Here is a 23454-nt window from a genome sequence, read left to right as displayed (position 1 = left end):
ACACACACACACACTATTATTAATATTATTTTACATGTAATTGGGAAATAAGATATACAGACACTGGGGCATAGAGATCCACCATGCCCTACTGGAAAAGTAAAAGGGGGTATGGGAGAAGATATCAGAGAGAGCAGATTGGAGGAAGCGATATCCTGTGGGACTGCTATTTTGGGCAGTGGGTAGGGGAAATATGGGGAGAAAATTTGTAACTTAACATGTGGTAGAAATGAAAGATGTAAATCAGAAGTTAATAAAGCATTTGAAAAATTAAAAAATAAAAGAACAGATGGACTGGGGGCAGCGAGGTGGCTCAGTGAAAAGAGGACCAGCCCTGGAGTCAGAAGGACCTGAGTTCAAATCTGACCTCAGACACTTGTCATACTTACTAGCTGTGTGACCTTGGGCAAGTTACTTAACCCCAATTGCCTTGCCTACCCCCCCTCCAAAAAACAAAACAAAATGAAAGAACCAATGGATTCTGAATGCAGATTGAAACATCTTTTTTTTTTCACTTACTTTATTCTCTTGTGGTTCCCCGCCCTCTCCTTTTATCTATTTCTTCTTTCACAACTGTGACAAATATGGAAATGTTTTTTACATGATAGCACATGTATAAATATATCAAACTGCCTACCATTTTCAGAAGAGGGGAAGGGATAAAAGAAAGGAGAGAGAAAAATTTGGAATTCAGAATCTTGTAAAAATTTTCTTGACATGTAACTGGGGGAAAAAATAAGATACTATTAAAAAAAATCATATGTTGCAATCCATATTTGGAAACCAGGCCTGAATGTTATAAGACCATAGATACAAAACTGGACTAGACCTCAGAAGTTCTCTAGCCTAGGTCATTCTGTACCTGGTGACAGGCTTATCATGTCTTTCCCACAAGATAGGAAGTGTGACTCATCATCAGGCTATTGGAGTCATAATCAGCAACATCGTTGATCATAGTTCTTAAGTAATAAGACCACTCAAAGAATTTTTGAGCTGTTTTTATATGCTTCGTTGCTCCCAATATGTGTGTGTGTGTAAAATTAACATTATTCATGTATAATACTTATTTTTATTAAATAATATTTAAATTTCTTATTTTTAAATATTTTATTTATTTAACTTTATTTATTTGTTTTATTTATTTATTTTAAGGCCAGGAAAAGCAAGTTGCTAGCACACTGCCTGGCTTTGGAGAACAGGTCAGTCAGGATATGCAGGTGTCAAGAAATAGCCTTAGGTGTAATAGTAAGTAAGGGAAATGACTAGAGAGAGTTAAGATGAGGAAGCAGTTTCTAATCTTCCAGATATGTGTACACCTTCAAGTTGGGTCTCAGAAGCAAAATAATTACTCTATGTTTGTAACTTTTCAGTTATATTTTTTAAACTCAAGCCATCTACCTATAATTGAGGGTGGATTTAGATCACTGGTGATAGAAAAGGAGAAAGATATTCTTTTTCTAGCCAATAAAAGGCATTCTGTGCCTTTGATGGAGGAAAGCCACTACTTAGGAAGGAATGGCTTCTAAGTGTGTCTAGAAAAGATCATTAAGGGAAGGCTAGAAATAAGTTTATAACTGCCAGCAGAATCTGAAAATGCACAGAGATGTTTTCCTAAAGCCTGACATACTTATGTAGATTTATTCCTATAATTTTCGTCTCTTCCCTCCCCTTTCCAACAAATTTTATCATCCTAAGTAGAAATAACAAAGCAGGCATAGGGAATATACTGGACTACCAATTTCACTCTGCTCTATGGCTACTCCTAATGTTAGCCTGATATTTACTGAGGAAGCTGGATGACAGTAGACAGATTGCTACACTCAGAATTAAGAAGATCTAAGTTCAAATGATGGCTCTAGTTGTGTGACCCTAGGCAAATCACTTAGCCATTCTGAGCTTTAGTCTCCCTCTCTGTTAAATGGAAATAACAAAAGCATCTGCCTTTTATGGGTATGCTGAAGGCAAATGAGATAACATAAGTGCTTCTTAAAGCTTTCTGTAAATCCTTAATCATCATCATTATGGAACATAAGTTCTTGATTTTTTTTTGTCATGAACTCTTTTGGCATCTGGTGAAGCCTATGGATCTCTTCTCAGAATAACATTTTTTGATGCATGAAATAAAGTATATAGCATTACAAAGAAACCACTCATATTGAAATGCAGCTATCAAAAAAAAACATTTTTTTAAAAGTTCATGAATCTCAGATTAAGAATCTTTAATAGATAGTTACAAGGGACCTAGATGGTTATTGAATACAATCTCTTGACTATACAGAGAAGGAAAACATGGTTGAAAGGAGTTAGGTAATTTTATAAACATGGACCATTGGTTTCAAGAGAGTCTGACTGTGATCTACGTTGAGCAGGGGAAATTGAGAGATTTCTGGATTTGGAGCCAGGAATATTCTGGCAATCTCACCTCTTGACACTTACTGGCCCTGTGACCATATAATTTTTTTTTTACAGATATCAATACATGTGACAACTACTTTATCCATTTGTTATGGGTTAAAATGAGGCATTGTATGCAATTTGATTTACAAACTTTATTTAAAGCCTATTTGGATGCCAAGTTATTATTAGTGTTGGAATCAATCTTGTTACAAGAATAACTCAAAGAACATATCAGACAAACTACCTTTGCTTCTTAAGGAATAGTAGGTTTACCTCCAGATGATTTCTGCCTCTTGGCTTCTCTAAGGATTTCATAGTATTTTTTAGCATGCAGAGGGGTGATTTTTCTTGTTTCTAAAAAATTAGCCTGTAGCAGTTCCAGGAGATTTTCTTTGTCTTCATTCTCCAAATACTGATTAACTTTAGATACTGTAGCAGTGCCTGAGTGATCAAAAACAAACAAACAAAAAAAACCCATTCCAATTAATGGATATTTTTTCTTCATAAAAGAGCATACAAGGATATGTAAAGATAAAAATCAACCCCTTAGTAACAGAATGAATTTAGTAAAACCTTCTAGTAACAGAACTAAATTAGTAAAACCTATAGTAACAGACAATGAACTTGGTCTTTGGTGATAGAGAACATGCCATACATCCTCTCTGCATAATTCTTGGAACACAGAAGTAGGTCACCACTCTAAGTCACCACCCTCAAGTCTAGGTGCCAGACAAACTAGATATTGTTAGACTATGACGAATATTGGATTTTTAATAAAAAAAGTTAGCACTCTTTCTGGGTTACATTTAGAGACTATCCTACAAAGCAAAACAATGCATTAAAATGGGCTTTGATGAATTCAAAGACCATGCTAACTCCTTTATCAAAATTTGAATGCACTGTGTAGAACACCAGAATGGCTACTGAAAATATCATAATATTCACTATTTACATAGTTCAGGGCCTGAGATGTCTCTGTGCCATATAATAAGCATATCATACATGGACATTGCGATGCATACATTCTAGGTAAAAATCCTAGCAGACATCCCAAGCAGGTATCAATTTGTTCATATGTACAAATAACTTGGGAACTAATTTTGCCCTATGAGACATTTTAGCTCATCTCAGAATTGTGTCTTTCATCATATTGAAGGCACAACATTTTGAAACATCAAACCAAAGGTGAGAATAACAAACAGAATAGAATAACAAACAAACAAACAAAATGCCCATTTTATAAGTTAAGAATAAAAGAGCTGGAAAGAGATATATAGTTGATATTTATTTTAAATATGCAAATAAATCAAACAGTACTATTTCAACTCAAAATAGAATAGAATGTCAAATAACTCACAAAATCTATAATAGTCCATAACCTAGAGGAGTTTGTGATGTAAAATATCAAAGCAGAGAAACACAGAGAAGGTCACTCACTCCATAGGGGTGTGCCTGGTAGAAGACAAGGCAATGGCAAGAACTATGTTTCTAAATACAAAAGGAAAAGAGTCTTCATGGCTTTTTGTTTAAATTGACTCAACATTAAGTTGGATAAAGGAGGAAAAAAATATTCTGTTCTCACTCAGGGAAAGTGTGGTGAAATGGGCTTTTAGGAAGCAAAGAAAGGGGCTAAAGGAGATAGTTCTAGTCAAGAAAAGAGAACAAAAAACAAGAGGAAATAGAAAAAAGGAAACAAGAAGAAACAGAAAATGGCAAAGAATTGGGTTCAACTTATATACTGGATCAGATAACCACATTCAAACCCAGAGAAAAGTTTTAAAACTTTTTGGGGGGCTTAGAACTTCAATTTCATTATTATGGATAATTCCCAGTGTGGAAACTCCCTCTGTTAATAAATTCAAAATATCTTCTGTAACAGACACTGAGGGGTGAAATGACTCGTCTGCTCAACACAACTAGTGCTGTCAGAGGCAGCATTTAAACTCATATCTAGGGGTGGCAAGGTGACACAGTGAATAGAGCACTGGTCCTGGAGTCAGGAGGACCTAAGTTCAAATCTGACCTCAGACACTTAATGCAAAACTAGTCATATGACCTTGGCCAAGTCACTTAATCCCAATTGCCTTATCTTTCCCCCTCCAAAAAGTAAACTCACATCTTCCTGACTTTAAAGCCAGCCCTTGTATTCACAATGTAAACTTTTTTTCTCCTAAAATGGGATTTAAAAATTTGTGGTACTGTGATTTCTTATAATGTTTCATTTACCCTGCATTATTGAGGAATAACTTTTTCTGTATAATGTCAATTTTTTTTACTTGTTTTTCAAGAAAACTGCTAACCTGTATCTTGTTTCTGCCTGGCTGTTTTGCAGTTTTCTGAGAAATTTTTACCAAATAGTGAGTTGCTATCCCAAAAGCTTAGATATTTATGCTTAACAAACTGTTTACCAAGATAATGTCTAAATGGATACATGACCTAGACATAAAGGGAGATACCACGAGTAAAGAAGAACATGAAAAATATTATCTGTCAGATTTATAAATAGGAGAAGAATTTATGAATGGAGAACATTACACAATGTAAAATGGATAATTTTTATTTCATTAAATTTTAAAAAGTTTTTGTACTATAACCACTTATTACTATGCATGTATATTTCTATTGCACTGATCCACCATTCTATTCCTTACGGAGTACTAGTTTTGATAATTACTGCCTTACAATATGATTTAGGATCTGATACTGTGAGACAGCCCTCCTACTTCCTTTCTATTTTTTCATTAATTCCTTTGATATTACTGACCTTTTGTTCTTCCAAGTGAATTTTGTTATTATTTTTCCTAGCTCAATAAAACAATTTTTTGGTAGTTTAATTGAGACGGCACTGAATAGTAAATAAGTGAGTTTAGGCAGAATCATTATTTTTATTATATTGGCTTATATTATATTTTAATATAATTCACCCATGAATGATTAACATTTCTCCATTTATTTCAATCTGACTTTATTTGTATAAAATAAATATAATAAGTATAATTCTAAAACAAATACAGAAATAAACCTGCTACGGAAAATGGAGAGCTTGATTTCTCAGTGAAAAGAATCCTAAGCTTAGAAAGAAGAAACTGGGGCTCTACATTATTATTATTATTTTTTGCCTTTTGGAGTGCAATTGGGGTTAAGTAACTTGCCCAAGGTTACATGGCTAGTTTTTTTGTGTGGGTGTTAAGTGTCTGAGGCCAGAACCGAACTCGGGTCCTCCTGACTCTGGGGCTGGCGCTTTACTCACTGCACCACCTAGCCGCCCCCGGGGCTCTACATTATTTGTCTTTTTAAAAAATCTGGTTTGTGGCAAAGAGATATGGACCAAAATAATATCCTCTCTCTGATCATTTATAAATGGATTTTTGCTTGGACCACATGACCAGAATCTGTTTTAAATCTTGATACAAAGAATGTTTTTTTTTTAAATGACCAAATTCCTTGCTGTTAGGAAAAAAAACAACAAACCATCTATAGAGGTCATATATTAATGTTTTAGCTTTAAAAAATTATACTCTAAACAACATAATCCATGAATATGGTTTGAAAACAATGCAAAACTTATACAAAAATATATCTTTCAAGAGAAAATTTATTAATCTATTCAATCAAAAGTTGATGGTATTTGTGATAATATCATCCAGATATGTAATTCCTCCCCTTTTAACAAAGAAAAAGAGTTAAAGTGGAACCAGCCCAAAGTGGTGTTCAGACTGTATATGAAGTATTCCGCATCATAGTTTCCTTAACAGTATAAGGAATGAGAGGCCTCATTGTAAGACCAGATTTAAACAGAAGTTAAATAAAAAAACAAAACATTTTAAAGCAAGATTGCTCTGAAAATTAAAATCTTGCCCATTTTAGCTTCTTTTTGTGCCTTCACTGTGAGTTGCTTTACACTTTCTAAGGGGTTCAGAAATTTATCAGATATTCATTTTCTACATATATTGTAAATTTTCCCACATGTTCCTATCTTATGCACCAAATGCTTTGTTTCTGTTTTCGTCTAGGTCTGCAGGAAAGGAAGACATTAATACTTCTACCCAAGGGTGGAAACGTTCATTTTGGAGAAATATACATATTTGTTCCCATCTAAGAAAATAAGAAACAGATGCAAACTGTGGATGTTTGATATTTTTTAAAGTTCCTCTAAAGTTTAAAAACACATCTAGGATGCAAAATTAAGCTACTTCATCAGACTATGATTTGATAAAATAGAATGGATCTTTAGTTATGCCCTCTAAAGATGAATTAATGGAATGTTAACAGGGTTTATTTTTACTTATACAAGTGAAATGACAGGGTGTTTTTTACCTTCTTATATCATTATGCAATTCCTCCCATAAGACAATTGAAAACAATTGTTTTCTATTCTTTTTGTCATGGAGGATAGTGGGAAGGAGGAAGATTTACAGGGAAGAAATGTAGTAAGTGCAAAAAAGAAATTTTCTAGAACTGGATATAGAAAGATGGAAGGATGAATGGGTAGAAGGAAGGAAGAAGGGAGAGAGGGAGGAAAACAGGGAGGAAAAAAGAAAGGGATGGAGGGAAAGAGGGGGAGGAAGGAGAGAAAGGAAGAAACTTGGAGATTAGTTTCAAATAGAAACAAAACCAATCAGTCTTCTGAAGTTTTCTGGAGGCAGTAATGAATTATTTAAAGTAATATAACAAAACTGTGGCTAGCAATGAGTTGAAATCTGTTTGAGACAGATGGAGAACATATATAAAGAACGTAAATAATAGAAGGCACACATAAGAATAAAGCAGTCTGTATCAAACCAAATAGAGGGCTCCTTACCTCTCTTTACTTTGACCATGTCCAGGTTGGCATAGTCTATTCCTGCCTGTATTTCTTGCCCCAAAAGAATTAGAGAATTATCAGTCTGGAAAAAAGAATTAATAGAAAGAAAAGACAAATGAGTAATGTTAGAGAGAATGAGTAACTGCTTTCTCAGCAATCAAATAATTTATTGAACTATTTCTGCTTAACCATCTTCTGGGTTACCAGATACCTATTATAAGAGAGTAGCTATGCTGTACAACTTTATGGCAAAGTTGATGACTGTCTAGATGGTGCAATACACAAGACAACTTTACAAAGTGGCACTTATATAGGATTGTAGGTAGCCTAAAATCATTTTTAAAATCATGCATCTCAAGGGAAGCCAGTTAAACCCTGCATTTTCTAGAAACACACCACACCACTAATGGACCTCAAATTTGAAGTGAATACCAGTAACTGAAGACGAATTTACAGAGGAGTGAAGTGACCGACAAAATGGAAGACTTTCTCTAATCCTCCTGACCTCCCCAAAATAGGAATTATGTACAAGAAATAAAATAATTTCGGTTGTCACCACAGTTTTACACCAACAACTCTAATGAGATAAAGGACCCACAAACTAGCAGCAGAGTAGGTTAATCACTCATGTCTAACACTGTACTCACTCAGCACTCTCACCTCCTCTATGCCCCAACCCTAACGCCATCTTGTTCTTGGGCCAGCTACTTCAGGAATGTAGTAAAATGCAGAGACACTGGAAGGAGAGGACACAGGCTCTGATACTGGACAAGTTTACCTAGCCCAGGGCTGGACAACCTGTGGCTTCAAGGCCAGATGTAGCTCTCTAAGTCTTCCTGCCTCCCATCTCACCTTGTTGTTATCATTCAATCATATCCAACCCTTTGTGATCCCATTTGGGGTTTTCTTGGCAAAGATACTGGAGTGGTTTGCCATTTCCTTCTCCAGCTCATCTTACAGTTGAAGAAACTAAGGCAAAAAGGGTTAAGTGATTTGCCTACAGTCACATACCTAGTAAGTGTCTGAGGCTAGATTTGAACTGAGATCTTCCTGTCTCTAAGTCCCACTGAGCTCCCTAACTGCTTCACATCTTTCCTTACTCCAAAACAACCATACTTATAAAAAAAAAAAAAAAAGAAAACTTCCAAAGTGATTTTTCTAATGTGCAGATCTGATCTCCCCTACTCAGGAGACTTCCCATCATGTCCAGGATCAAATATGAAATCTGCTGACTTTATAACCTGGCCCTTTCTAGCTTTCCAGTCTTCTCACACTTTATTCACCTCTACACACTCTCATCGGCTTACTTGCTGCCCTTCACACATGATGTTTCATCTCCTAATTTTGTGCCTTTGTGCTGGCTACCTCACGTATTAGGGATGGGTTCTCTCCTCACCTCTACCTACTGGTTTAATCAATATTCAGCAGTTCAAGGGTCACCTTCTGCAGTAAGCCTTTCATAGTTTCTCTGTTGGTTATGCCTCTGAAACCTGGGACACACAAACTTTCCCTACATTGGAATACTTAGTGCCAACCACCCATCCCTGGCCAGACACCATCTCTAGTTGTCTACAAATCTCTGTCCGTTTTCCCTTGCTGACCAAGGCTGGAAAAATGACTCACTGTAAAATCATCTCCTTGGGATTGTTGTTTATCCTTTGTTCTTGAAGAGGACCATGACATCAGGGAGGTGATGCCATGACATGCAAATGAATTGAATTTAAGTGAAGGAGGGCTGTGCAAAGTCCCCAGCCTCACTCTTTCCTCTGGAACCATCTGGGTCCAGTGGCCAGATACACATCTCCAGAACAACTGGAGATGGCCCTCCTAGGGATACATTTCCAACAGTAGAATTATTAGTTGTCAAATACAAGGGCTACCTTGCTATGTTTAATGCAATCATGAAGAGAGTTGGGAACTCACTAATCTGTAGAAAGCACATTATAGAATGAACTTAAACAATAGAAGAAAATGAAAACAAAGAAAACGATGCTCTAATGTGTAAGGCCTTAGTCATATAAATTGAACTAATGGGGACCATTTCTATTAAGCCAAAATCTCCTGTGGTTTGCAAGAGAAATTCATTTTAAGCATTACTTGAAAGAGTAGGGGCAGCTAGGTGGCACAGTGAATAGGGCACCAGCCTTGCAGTTGGGAAGACCTATCCAGTCTCAGACACATACTAGTTATATGACCCTGGACAAGTCACTTAACTTCTGTCTCCAAAAAAGGGGGAAAATAAAGAAAAAGAAAAGAAGAGTAGCAGAGTATGTCAAAGGAAGCTGTAACCAACTATAAAATCTATGCCATTTCCTTCTCCAGCTCATCTTCCAGATGAAGAAACTGAGGCAAAAAGGGTTAAGTGAAACTGTTTCTTGGGGCGGCTAGGTGGCGCAATGAATAGAGCACCAGCCCTGGAGTCAGGAGGACCTGAGTTCAAATCCGACCTCAGACACTTAACACACAAAAAACTAGCCGTGTGACCTTGGGCAAGTCACTTAACCCCAACTGCCCTGCAAAAAAGAAGAAGAAACTATGTTTCTGTCATTACCCTTGTTTTCTAAAACTAGCATTATAAATTACTATGGGATTATAACATGGTATTTGATGTTTAATTTTTATCAATTAATTTTTATGTGCTTATAGGGTATGGAGGATTAGAATGGAAAGTGATATTCAGTCCACCAGGTCTATTCACACAAGTATTAAATTCATGTGAAATTGAAGACATGGAGCACATCCAAAGTGGTCAACCAACCATAGATTGCTTTGAAGATTCATTCATAACATGAATGATTTATTTACATTATACACATAAGACTCTAAGAATTAGGACATGGTGTGATTTGGGAAGACAGAGGGGAAGAAGGGAAAAACTAAGATAAACTATTAGGCACTGGAAAATGGAAGAAACACTGGGTTAGGATTTAGAAATCCTGGGTTTGAGTCTTGGTTCCGCTACTTAACAGCTATGTGACCTTAGGCAAGTCCCAGAAGCCCTGTGAGGCAGTCTCCTCCCCTATAAGGAAACAAGGAATACTTCCTCACAGAGTTATTGCAAAGATCCTATGAGATAACAGAGGTTATTAATGAATTGGATCAACTAAAACTTTAGGAAAATGTTGCATAGTTTCTGGTGCTGAGCTTGATGATGCTAAGGAGAAAAAAGCAAGCTTATGCAGAGTTCCTAAATGAAACTTATAAATAAAGCCCAGTTATTACAAAGGACTTCTAAAATATAGTTATCTTGACTTTTATTAAACAAACAGTACTGAAATTATGGGGCTAAATAAAACTAAGTGGCTAGCCCTCACTTGTTTTTAGTTTACTTCTATCATCATTAAGTACATTTGCTCATAAATACTTTTATTGCTTATAAACATAATTACAAATTCATATTTTAATCATTAAGGGGGTAGGTGGGGGTAGAAATCACACTTACCAATAATAATTCCTATTAAACGAAGGTTAAGAGTTAAAATGGCTTTTTCTATGAGCAATTTAATATTTTCCTTGTTTGCCAGAGGCTCAGAATGAGTCATGCATATTTACACGTTCAGATTGCTACACCCTCTTGCTGTGGAAAGCTAAGGAGAACTTCCCAGCCATTCGCAGTGGCATGATTACAGAAAGAAGTCTCCTAACATTTTATTCTCTGTTCTTAAATTATGAAATCAAGGAAACATCTCCACCTTCCTTAAGAAACAGAAGTATTCTATGAAGGGAACTCCAGTGATCAAAATGAAAACTCTCGTTTGGGCAATGATTCAACTGCTTTTCTTATCATCATCAACTCTCAGTCAAAGTGGTAAGTCTCTTTTCCTTAAATTGTGACTTAACTTTCGCAAGAAATTATGGGTTAACAGGTTTTCCTATATGAAAAAGGTTATAAGGTCTCAGTAAAAAGGCACATTTCAATCATTTAGTACTAGACAGTCAATCAACAAAAATACAGTTCTTACGTGATTCTCTCTCATATAAAAATGTCCCTGAAAGATTTAAAATGGTCATATGTTATATGACTATCGTAAATATTTATATGTTGTTAGTACTGAGACATGCTTTGTGACCCAATGAAAGAAATCTGGTGAATGAAATTAAATCAACTATACTTTCTTCACAAGGCACTTTTGGGTATCTGAGAATTGGTGCTAAAAAATCACAAAATTGCTTATGGTATCCAGCATATGTGGGGGGTGCAGGAGGGGTTTATACAGGGAATTATGGTAACCAGATATTTGGTCAATACTTAGTTTCTATGGCATATCCCTAGTTAATCAACCTAGCTGTTAAAAGTTATCCTTTTATAATTGTACGTTCAGTAGGAAAATTGGTAGAAGGAATGAAAAAGAAATTTTATGTACTGTGAAATGACAATTATTTTTTCTATTCTGCCTGCCCATTAGGATATGATCAGAAGAGAAATGTTTAATGTCACAGGTTTCTTCAAAATTAACACAGTAATAAAGATTTGTACCCAGTGACTCTTGAGCCACAAGGCAGATAAGACATTGTAAATTAATTCATTTTCAAAAGAGTGTTTCTCAAACGGGGAGTTGGAATCCCCAAAGCAGTCACATATGTCCTACTGAAGGATCAGGAATATTTATTTCTTCAAACAAGGCCTCTTCTTAAGAATAGTTTAAGCTGAAATGCTGAGTAGGATGATTAAGTTACAAAAAGTTTGAATAGTTATTTATTCTAAGAAGAGAAATCATAGTTTACATTTTTTAAAAATTTAAAAGGTGGATGAAGTTTTTTTTAAAAAAGGAGTGAGGAACAAAATGAAAAAAAGTTAGATAATGACTGTATTTATCATTGAAGCCTAACAATGAAATAATCGATATCATATCTCTCTTTGAATTGGTCTCATGATCCTTTTTCTGGGATCTTTTATCAAATAAAAACTTCTGAAACATTATATCAATTTTCATGCTTTGAAAGTAGATTAATCTTTAAATCAAAGGTATCAAATATTGAAATGTGCATATTTTACAAATCTACTTATAAAGAAGAAAAATATTAGGATGATCTATACTGAACCAAACTAAACTGGGTAATTTTAGTAAAGTCTTACAGAAGGGGTGAGCCAGCCTGTTTATGAACACTACTGTTTATCATGGCAAGCTTTTGGGAAAGTCATCATTATGTAAGAATAAGAACTGATTTTAAATTGTGACACGTACTTAAAAAAAAAGAATTCCCTTATCAAGGACAATATTCTTGGATGTATTTTGCTATAAAATAGGGTTCTAAACATTTTTCACTGTCAACTTATTTTTAAAGAAAGACTTTGTCGAAATCTAATGACCTTTTTTCAATGTAGGTCCTGTCCACTAACCATGAGTATCCCCTAAGAGTCTTTCGTCTCTACAAATGATTCTCCAATCTACTTATCCAGCTCTAAACTCCCTACTGACTTCCAGTATCCCATCTCCGAATGTTTTGGACATCTCAAACTGAATGTCACACAGATGTCTTAATATCAACATATCTAGCTGTGTGTGTATATATATATATATAATGTATACATATGTGTGTATATACATACATGTTTGTGTGTATGTGTGGAGAGAATGTATGTACACACACGCACGCACACATGCATGCACACACACATCCAGGGAAAAGTTAGACATAACCTCTATCTATCTAACAGGAGCTAAAAACTGTATATGAAAAATATACACTCATTTCCATTAGCATATGGATACAGTGTTTTGGAAGAAATCTAAAGTCTAACCTTGCACCAAACTCAAGGCAACAAACATTTGCTAAACACCTACCACATGCTGCTAAGAGCTGGGGATAAAAAAAGAAAAAAATTAGAAGTTCACAGTCAAATGAAGAACCACAACACAAACAGCCAACAAATAAGATAGAGAAAGGATGCATTGGACCTTATCATTGAGGAAGTCATGTAAATACTGGAAGGCATATAGAAGCCTTCTGACATACATACATACACACATATTATATGTGTGAAATACAGACACACACACACACACACACAAACCCCTCCTTACTTCTCTGATTTCCTTCTAGTCTCAGTTAAAATCCCACATTCTGCAAAAAGATATTCCCAATCTCCCTTAATGCTAGTGACTAGCAGAAAGGAATCCAGAAGTCATATGATTCGTATTAACAAGCTAAACAATTGCTTTTCTCTACTAAGATTTTGTTAGAAATCTTTATCCTGGGAGAATGCTAATCTTCAGGTGGCATGTGAGAATGGAGAAAAATAAATAACTAATAAAGATTAACAGATGAAAAAGCAAAATACTGAATAAGTTTACCAGTTCATCTCATATACAGCTGTATTTTGTATGGTACCTCGTTCATGCAGCAATTGTGGTTATACAGGGGCAACTGGGTGACACAGACGAGGCTTGGGCTTGAAGTCAGGAAGACTTGAGTTCAAATCTGGACTGTAACACTTACTAGCTGTGTGACCCTGAGCAAGTCACTTAACTTTTTCCTCAGTTTCCTCATCTATAAAATGAGCTGGAGAAGTAAATGGCAAACCACTCCAGTATCTCTGTGAAGAAAACCCCAAATAGGGGCAGCTAGGTAGCTCAGCGAATAGAGCACCAGCCCTGGAGTCATGAGGACCTGAGTTCCAATCCAGCCTCAGACACTTAACACTTACCAGCCATGTGACCTTGGGCAAGTCACTTAATCCCAGTTGCCCTGCCCTCCCTCTCCTCCGCAAAAAAAAAAAAAAAAAAAATGGATTAAAATTTAAAAAAAAAAAAAGAAAGAAAATGCCAAATAAGGTCGCAAAGACTAAACAACAACAGCATCTTCAACCGGAAAATGGGGCTAATAATAGCACCTACTTTAAGACATTGTTGTGAGAATCAAGTGATAAAAATCTGTAAAGTGCTTATCCCAGTGCCTGGCACACAGTAGATAATATATAAATGTTAATTGTTATTGCTATTCTATATAATGAACAAGAATTTGTTAAATTAAAACCAGATAGTTATAGTATATAGTTCATATAAAATGCAGGAAAAGTATACTTTCTTTCACATTTTTGGCAACCAATCCTTTCCTTAGAAGGTCATTGATTATCACATTGGATAGAGGACAATGAATAACAAAGAATGACTTAATTTCAGACCTCCCTTTTACAAACTATCCTCTGTACCAGGGTTCTTAAGCCTTTTTGTGTATCCCTAAGTCATGGGCCCCTTCTCAGAATGATGCTTTTACATGCATTAAAAAGACAAACACGGGTGGTTAGGTGGTGCAGTGAATAGAGCACTGGCCCTAGAGTCAGGAGGACCTGAGTTCAAATCCAGCCTCAGACACTTAACATAAAAACTAGCCATGTGACCTTGGGCAAGTCACTTAACCCCAATTGCCCTGCCTTCCCCAGTCCAAAAAGAAAAAAAAAAGACAAACATAGGATTACAAAGGAAACTACATTAAATTCCTATTCTCTTCTAAGTTTACAGACTCTTTGAAATCTATCTCCACATTAGGAACTCCTGCTCTACACAGTTTCGAATGTGATATTCATAAACAAAAGTCAGCCTACATAAATGCGTCTTTTGGAAATTTACAGCCCTTCACATTCTTAGCCCTGGGTATGCAATAAGGAAGACTTCAGTTCAAATTTGGCCTCAGATACTAGCAATGTGATCCTGAGTGATTTGCTTAACCTTGCTTCTGTTTCCTCATCTGTAAAATAGGAATAATAATAATAATTAATAATAACAACACCTAACCCCAGGTTTGCTTTGAGGATCAAATGAGGTATTTGCAAAGTGCTTAGCAAAGTGCCCAGCATCCCCTCCCATTCTACTTTCCACTTTTTTACATTATTCTACTTTGTGCATCCTGGATTTCAGATAAACTTTACTACTTGATATTTCCCTGCACCTTCCTACTTGTCATGACAGCTGTCTTTCACACCTTGCTTCTTCAACACCATCTCTTAGTATCCCTAGAAGCCTTCAATACTCCCCTACACTATAATTTTCTTAAGAGGCCTTTCCTGATTGCTCAGGTTGCTAGTAGAGGTGTATGGGGTGTTCAGGGAGAATTCTGGTATTGGGGTTGCTGAGTCTTTTTCCAGGCTGCCCATCCACCTTTGGTGCCCACCTGACACTTAACTCTCACCTGTGGCTTCATGAAGCTGTATGCACAATGACCGCACTCCAGTAAACCATCTCTGCAGACATGCTAAACCAGGTTGAGGATAATCGAAAGGCATCAAACACATCAGTTAATTAGGGGGATGTGTACCCCAAATATGTGAAGACTTCCTTTGGGGGAATAGGCAGAAGAGAACAATTTGTTCCAATGGCCATGAAGGTGGCTAGAGGAGACTCTATGGAGAGCCAAGAGCTTGAAGGTCAGACATCCCAAACACCAAGGTTACCCACTGCATCCCAGGCCATCACTAGTCATCCTGACTTCTGGCTTGCCACTAGACTTCAACGACTCTGGAAGATGGAGTGAGTTGTAACTCTTCCTCACATCCAATTCACATCCAAGGCAAGACATCACCCTATGATGTCATTGGTCCTCTTCAAAAAACAAAGGCCAAACAATGGTTGCTAGTAATCCACCCTCAAAGTTACTTTTTAGTCACTCAGTAAGTTGAGCAACCTGCCCGGTACTTTGCTAAGTCCAGGGGATACCAAAAAGGCAAAAAATACAGTCCCAGCTCTCCAGGAGCTCACAGTCTAAGGAAGAAGACAACCTGCAAACAATCTATGAACAAACAGTACACATACATGCACGTAGGGTAAATTGGAAGCAATCTCAGAAGGAAGGCGTTAAGACCGATGAGGATTGGAAAAGGTCTCTTGAAGAAGGTGGGACTTTAGCTGAGACTTGAATAAAGGAAAGAGGAGGAGGGAGGAAGTTCTGGGCAGGGTTGAAAGTCAGAGAAAAAGCCTAAACTCAGGAGACAGATCATTGTGTATGAGGAACAGCAAGCAGGTTGAATACATTCTGTATTTACTCATATGTGGGTATTTTGTTCAAAGAGAATAGAAATTCCCTTAGGGCAGGGACTGGACAACTTCTGCAGCTGTCTGCAACTCCAGCACCTAGCACAGTGCCTGGAACACAGTAGGTACTTAATAAATGTTTATTGATTCATTGCTCCCAATGGAACTATAAACCCTTTGAGAGAAGAGACTGTTTTGGGTCTGTCTCTATGCCCAATGCAGTAATTTAAATATTAATAATGTTTAAAAATGTTTGTTTACTGAATCATGCTAAAAAAAAAAAATGTTAGAGGTGGTGTAGTTCAACTCCTGTCAACTCTAAGATCATAGACTTAGACAAGGAAAGGGAACTCCAAGGAGATTAAGGGATTTATCATTAGTACCAGAACCAAAACTGCCCTATCCCAGCATCTTCTCTACCATGGACTATTTCTAAACAGTCAAAACATGATGTGACTTCGAGGAATAGTACTTTAATTATGAGCTTCACATTTTTTATTTTAATTCTTTTTGTTTCATCAAGATTCACTTTCAATACTCTCCAAAATATCCTCTTATAAGAAAAAATGTTTAAGCAAAACCATCTAATAAAATGACAGCGACTGACAGAGAATATATCAAATACAGACCACAAACTCTACCAGGAGGAATTATGTTCCAACATTAGCTCTCCAGATCATTTCATTTGATCTGTTATGCAAGAGCTTGGTAATAAACAAAAGAAATGGCACTAATCCCAAACAGACATACAAATAAGCAGTCACAGTCTGGGGAGTGAGGGGAAGGGGAGAGGAAATGCAATATGGAATAGAAGCATTCTCACCTCTCCCTTATAGGAGCCAAATTTTGACCAGTAAGTTAGTCATTCAGCCTTATTTACCTTTAACAGGAATTCATAATTGTACTCTAAAACAGACAAGAAAATTCTTTAATAGATAAGGCTCACTGTGCTTGCCAATGTTTAAACCCTTAAGTATTTAACTTTTTACCATGAAAAAAGCCTTTAACTATTTCAGAGATCTAGTAAAAAAAATTATACTCATTGTACTAATTGGGTAACAAAAGGGAAAATTTTCATCCCAAAATGTTTCCTCTGCAGTTAAACCAAAGGAAAGATGTCAAAGATGTTCATTCTAAATATATTCTTTCAGTGACTTTCACCACTCCAATGGCAATCGTAGCTCCAGTCCTTCACTCTTACTTGTACTCAGGTTGACTTTTTCCAACTCCATACAGACTCATCTAGATATTCAGGTGGTATTATGAACTCTTCAGGGTGGGTACTTCCTCTAGGACAGAATCCCAGTCTAGATGATTTGTGTCAATGCCCTTCACAAAACCTCTATGGATCATGTGCCCAATGTTGTGTAAGCTTTCTCCCGGCTCTCTTAATTATCTCAATGATACTCATATATAATGATAAAAATGGCTTACATTTATACAGTGCTTGGAGATTTGTAAAGTACTTTATACATGCTTGTCTCTTTTTTATCTCACAACAACCATGGGAGGTGGGTGTTATTATAGTTTCATTTTATTAAGAAACTGAACCGGCAAAAAGTTAAACTATTTTCAGAGGGTCATACAGTTAGTGCCTGAGGTGGTATTAGAACCTAGTTATCCTTGAGTCTCTCCCTCACAGGAGTACTGTCAAACTGAAATAGAACTGGATCCCTGCAGAGATTAACTAGAGAACTACAAATCAACATTATCTATTCTGGATTGTATTTTCATTTATTTTGTTAAACATTTCTCAGCCAGGGCAGGTCACAAGTTTGACACCTCTGCATTACAAAATACTGTCTCTTTTGTTGTCCATTGTTTGGATGTTTCCTTATCAATAATTAACCAACCTACCTCCTTTTCTGATCATATGTGTGGTCATATATAATTAGGTATTTCTTACACCAATTCTTGTGATCAAGACCACTAAGATATATGTAACTATGTGTATTATATGTATGTATACATATATGTATATATGTACGTACGTGTATGTATATTGCACCACAACCTGCTACATATATTGTATATTGCAACACATATGTATACATATGTATGCAATATACATATGTATATTGCAACACATCTGTCATATGTGTTGCTGTTGGGTTTTGTCATCTACAATTCTGATTCTTCTGAGACTGAGATTCTCTATGACTTACAACCACATCACATCATTTTTAGTCATATCCAACTCTTCGTGACCCCATTTGGGGTTTTCTTGGCAAAGATACTGGAGTGGTTTGCCATTTCCTTCTCTAGCTCATTTTATAGATAAGAAAACTGAGGCAAACAGGGTGAAGTGACTTGCCCAGGGTCACATCTGAGGCCATATTTTAACTCAGGACAGTGAGTCTTCCTGACTCTAAGTCTGGCACTCTATACATTGTGTTGCCAAGCTGTCCCATCACATTATAAGGAAAATGTTAAGAGATGGGCTTTTGTAACAAGGGGTATAGGACCACTGAAAATGCCTAGGCATTTGCCAGATATAATCTGGCCCTATGTTCTCCTATGCAGTTCTGGACCCAACTCACCATCCATCTTCAATCCTTATTCTTTTTATGTATTTTTATACATACTCACTTAAAATCAAGGCCTTGACCATCTATCTCTCCATCTGGACAGTATACATTTGACATCACTCTTTTTTTTCTCCTATAAGAGAAATTGTATTCTGGAATTTGATGCCATTTGTTATCATTGGCAAAAAGGAATATTAAAAAAAAAAAACCTTTTCGATTTATGGGAATCCTTCATGTAACGAAGCAATACTCTGGGGACCATAAGCCTCTGTTTTATGTTTTACTGATATTGACACTCATTGAGTTGTTGAACAAAGCCATTTCCATGTTTGTTTTTGTCACAGAATCTTGCATTAGAATTGTTTTAACATGCATATATATGTAAGAAATATACTGCAAGAAACCTTGTTTGAGGACACCTTTAAAAGCTGCACTTTCTTTCATGACATAAAATGCTTTAAAAAGTTTTTAGATAAAGTGGAATTCTCTCTATTCATTCAGGTAATGATGTGACTAAAATGATATGACAGTCTGCTCTATAGGAAAAAGGAAGTCTACAAAACTCTGCCAGTCTTCTTGTTCTATTTACATCAAGAATATCCTTCTTATATGCATATAAAGGATTTTATAAAGATGAGAGAATAGACTCATCGGTTGGTATTTGCTGATATTCACATCCTTTTGGATTTTCTCTCCTTTGAGGCACCTTGAAAATCAATCCCTGAGTGTATTTAAAGTTGTGTTGCCTCTTCCAATATTATCTTACCTATATAGCATAAAATATGTTTGGCTAAATATCACTAATCTCAGTTTTGTAGTTTTTTGTTATTCTTACTCTCACACAATACCTATTGAGAAGTTAGGAGTCCACAGAGGGTGAACTCCACTATCATACTCATCAAAAACAAATTATGGAAACACCAGTAGGTTTATTCCATTTCAATTTGTCTGTTCTCTTGGTTCCATCTAAAAATGCTCTAGGAATGGGTTTAAGTGATTCTCAAAGTCTCTACATGGTCACGCTCTCCTTTACTGCTTTTTCACCATTTCTGGGAACCTCCATCCTTCTTCCCAGTGTTTTAGAAATGAGTTTATAATCAAAATTGGTGGCTTAAAACTTGAGGTCTATGAACTTGTTTCTTAAAATATTTCTATAACTTTATTTGTATGTAATTGGCTTCTTTAGTCATCTTTATTTTATTCACTAATTAGCACTATCCTGAGAAACACTGTCACCAGACTGACAGGAGTCCATGACTCGAAAAGGTTAAGAGCTCTTGCTCTAAACCATATGGTCCTTGCCTACCATGTCTGTCTACTTGGCAAGGAGTTCAAATGTCTATTGACTGACACATCATCTGGTTTGTTTCAACCTTTCTACTGTAGCTAATGAGTTGCTTTAGCTACATTTAAAAAGAAATGGTAAAAGTAAAACATAGCTTTTATTTTTGTCTATTTCTCATCTTTTGTAGTTCAAACTGTATTCAAGCAGGTTTGTTTCAAGAAGTCACACATTACAATTTCTTCTCTACATCCTCTGTAATCCTAGCTGGTTTCTTTTCATTATAGTATTGCTCAGTTTGCCACAATGGTTTCTGTTCTTGTCTAAAGCATTTAGGATGTGGGGCATAAGAATATAAATTGTTAGGGGCGGCCAGGTGGTGCAGTGAGTAAGAACGACGCCCCCAGAGTCGGGAGACCTGGGATTGGTTCCAGGCTCAGATACTTAACACCCACACAAAATAACTGGCCGTGTAACCTTGAGCAAGTTACTTAACCCGATTGCTTTAAAAAAAAAAAAGAATATAAATTTTTATTTCTTGACTTCAAACTATATTTTATAACACAGTTTCTGGAGTGCTGTGACCATCTTTGAAGTATTGAGGCACTTAGTTTAGAGAACCTTAAAGAATTTTTCTCCTTTTTCATCCTCTTCAATGGATACTGGCATATAAAGTAAATTTAATCTTCATGATGGACTATTTGCTTATCCTAATTGTGAGCACCAAAACGCAAGACATTCGAATAGCTAATGAAGTTGTGCTTCTCAATATCTTGGAGCAAACACAGAATCAATTCTACCAATTCCACTGTACACACACTGCCAAGGAGAAACTGTGAACCATCCTTCCATTTACATGCAACATTTTTGGTGGGACCTTTACACCAAGAACTGTCATTGGAATATGATTCAGTTGCTCAAGTAACATGTCACATCACTAGTTGCTCACAAGATTGCATGTGAAGAGTTCCAACAGATGAATTAATATTGGCAGATAGATGGTCAAAGAATTCTAGTGTTCTTAGTACCCTCCAATCCTAGTTGCACCCATCTCCTTATTGCCCTCTGTCATCTCATACACATTCTCATCTCCTGATTAGGTTATGTACTCACTCCTTGTATTTATTTATTTAAATTATAGTGATTAATATCTTAAGATACATACAATCTCAACCTCCTCCAAGAAGCTTTCCCCAACCATTCATGCCCACATTAATGTCTCCATCCCCTTATCTTGAATTGCTTTTACAGTGGATATTAGTTTGGCACTTAATGGCTTTAATATTTTGAATTTGTAAATTGTACCTAAGTATTAGTTTTCTTTCTCCAACTACCACTTTAAGCTCCTTAAGTATGAGGCATATGGTCTTATATTTCATTCATCTTTTATGTCCTCTACACTGGTGAGCATTATGTCAGAGATACAGAAGGCAGTTAACAAATCCTTGCTTATTAACTTAGCTTGAACAAGCATGTCTTAAAAACAAAACACAAAAACAGTCACAAAAAAGGCACACCTATCACAACTGCACAAACTGACAGGTGATGATGGAAAAAAGCTTTGTTTGCAAATCCAAAGCTATTACTTTCATAAGAAATGACTTTCTAACTTATATATTCTTTTCAATTATAGGTACAGATCATGATCCTGATAATATTGGAGAGCCAACTGTAGGTATTAAGACCTTTCGAGGTGCCCCCCAAAGTTCCTATGAAAAATTCCCTGATTCTGCTATAGAAGGGTGGACTGGAACTACTCCCACTAAAGAGAAGTGTGCTATGGATAAATCAAGTATTGTTACCCTTCATGTAAACAATAACACCATAGGCTATCTGACGAGCTCCCTAAGCACCAAGCTGATACCTGCCATATACATAGTAGTATTCTCAGTGGGTGTGTCAGCCAATACAGCCACCCTGTGGATGCTTTACTTCCAGACCAAGTCCATCTCTATGAACATTTTCTACATTAACTTGGCAGTGGCAGATCTCCTCTTTTGTGTCACACTTCCCTTTAAGATAGCCTATCATCTTCACGGAAATAACTGGCTCTTTGGAGAAGCCATGTGCCGTATGACCACTGCTGTTTTCTACGGCAACATGTATTGTACCACTCTGCTCCTTGCCTGCATCAGCATCAGCCGTTACCTGGCCATCGTTCACCCTTTCACCTACCGTGGCCTCCCGAAGCGCACTTATGCAATGCTGGCTTGTGGCATGGTGTGGGCCACTCTTTTCTTATATATGGTGCCACTCTTCATAACAAAGCAAGTATATTACCTGGACCAACTTGGGATCTACACCTGTCATGACGTACATAACACCTGTGAGATGATGTCACCCTTCCATCTCTACTACTTCATCTCTCTGGCCTTTGTTGGATTTGTGATTCCACTTGTTGTCATTATCTTCTGTTACACATCCATCATCCGGACACTTAAGGCCTATGATCAGAAATGGTTCTGGTATATTAAAGTGAGTCTCCTCATCCTAGTGATTTTTGCTATTTGTTTCACACCGAGCAACATATTACTTATTACTCATCATGTGAACTATTACAACAATAACATAGATGACTTATATTTTTCCTATCTCATAGCATTGTGCCTGGGCAGCCTGAACAGCTGCCTAGATCCATTCCTTTACTTTCTCATGTCCAAAATCACAGATCGGTCGGGCGCCTACCTGACAATCACCAAGACGCCTTAGATACCAGTAAGGAAAGATAATGTCTATATGTATGTGATACTGAGATACATATTTCTGAGTTCTGTTCTATGTTTTCATCTTATGAAATATGAAGACATAAATATGTTAGTTGTAGTTTCTGTATTCCACATACACACAACTCTGGCAAAAGCTACCATTTTGTTAGACTTATGCTTTCAGTCTGTACCTGAAGTCCATTAGTGTAATGATGGTATTAGAAGGAAAATCTACAGCCAACTTTGCATTGAATAATAAAACCTATATGCATGTGAGAAGTAAAAGATTTACTTGGTTTATAATAAAGTGAATAACTACCAGTGTTGTGAAGGAGAGACTCATCATTGTAAGAGTATGCCTTTGGTGTTCCTTCAGAGGGGCTGACGATGGCAAAAAGTTCCCTCTAGTCTGACCTAACTGTGCACAAAGTGACCTTATGTAATCTTAAGATCTTAGCTTTTTCCATTATGAAAAAAAAATTTTCATGGAGATTAATATGGAGTCCTAAATACACAGATTTCAGGTTTTTGTAGGAATTTCATCGTGGGAAGAAGAGAAAAATATTAGATCTCATATGGCAGTGTAGCTATTAAGGTCCATAAAGTCAGGGCTTGAAAAATGTATCAAGTTCAATAAAAATAAACAGACTCTAATATAGGCTAAATTAGGTATTGGCTTAATTAGCAAATATTCTTTCCTAGTTAGAATCACAGACTCTTAGAATTAAAAAAACAAAACAAAACTTCATAGACAATCTAGTCCAACCCA

At 36.4% G+C, this 23454-nt stretch overlaps 2 protein-coding genes across 2 annotated transcripts in view; one reads left to right on the top strand and one right to left on the bottom strand.

Annotated features, from left to right (window-relative positions):
• Positions 1–23454, bottom strand: part of IQGAP2 (IQ motif containing GTPase activating protein 2) — a 369993-nt gene that overhangs the window by 81957 nt on the left and 264582 nt on the right. The window contains exons 14-15 of the mRNA XM_069096257.1: positions 7199–7283; positions 2671–2838 (exon numbers count right to left, since the gene is read on the bottom strand). Coding sequence (XP_068952358.1) covers positions 2671–2838; positions 7199–7283 — 253 coding nt within the window. The remainder of the gene's footprint in view (positions 1–2670; positions 2839–7198; positions 7284–23454) is intronic.
• On the top strand, positions 10761–23006 carry F2RL2 (coagulation factor II thrombin receptor like 2). Its single transcript, XM_069096258.1, has 2 exons — positions 10761–11009; positions 21614–23006. The coding sequence occupies exons 1-2, from the start codon at positions 10919–10921 to the stop codon at positions 22687–22689; spliced, it is 1167 nt and encodes a 388-aa protein (XP_068952359.1). The 5' UTR covers positions 10761–10918; the 3' UTR covers positions 22690–23006.

The sequence above is a fragment of the Petaurus breviceps genome, unplaced genomic scaffold, assembly GCF_028583685.1.
Source record: "Petaurus breviceps papuanus isolate PSGF00001 unplaced genomic scaffold, PetGlider_PUasm1.0 229, whole genome shotgun sequence".
NCBI classification, from domain to species: Eukaryota; Metazoa; Chordata; class Mammalia; order Diprotodontia; family Petauridae; genus Petaurus; species Petaurus breviceps.
The sequence above is the reverse complement of the archived record's forward strand: the minus strand, read 5'-3'. Positions and strand labels throughout refer to the sequence as shown.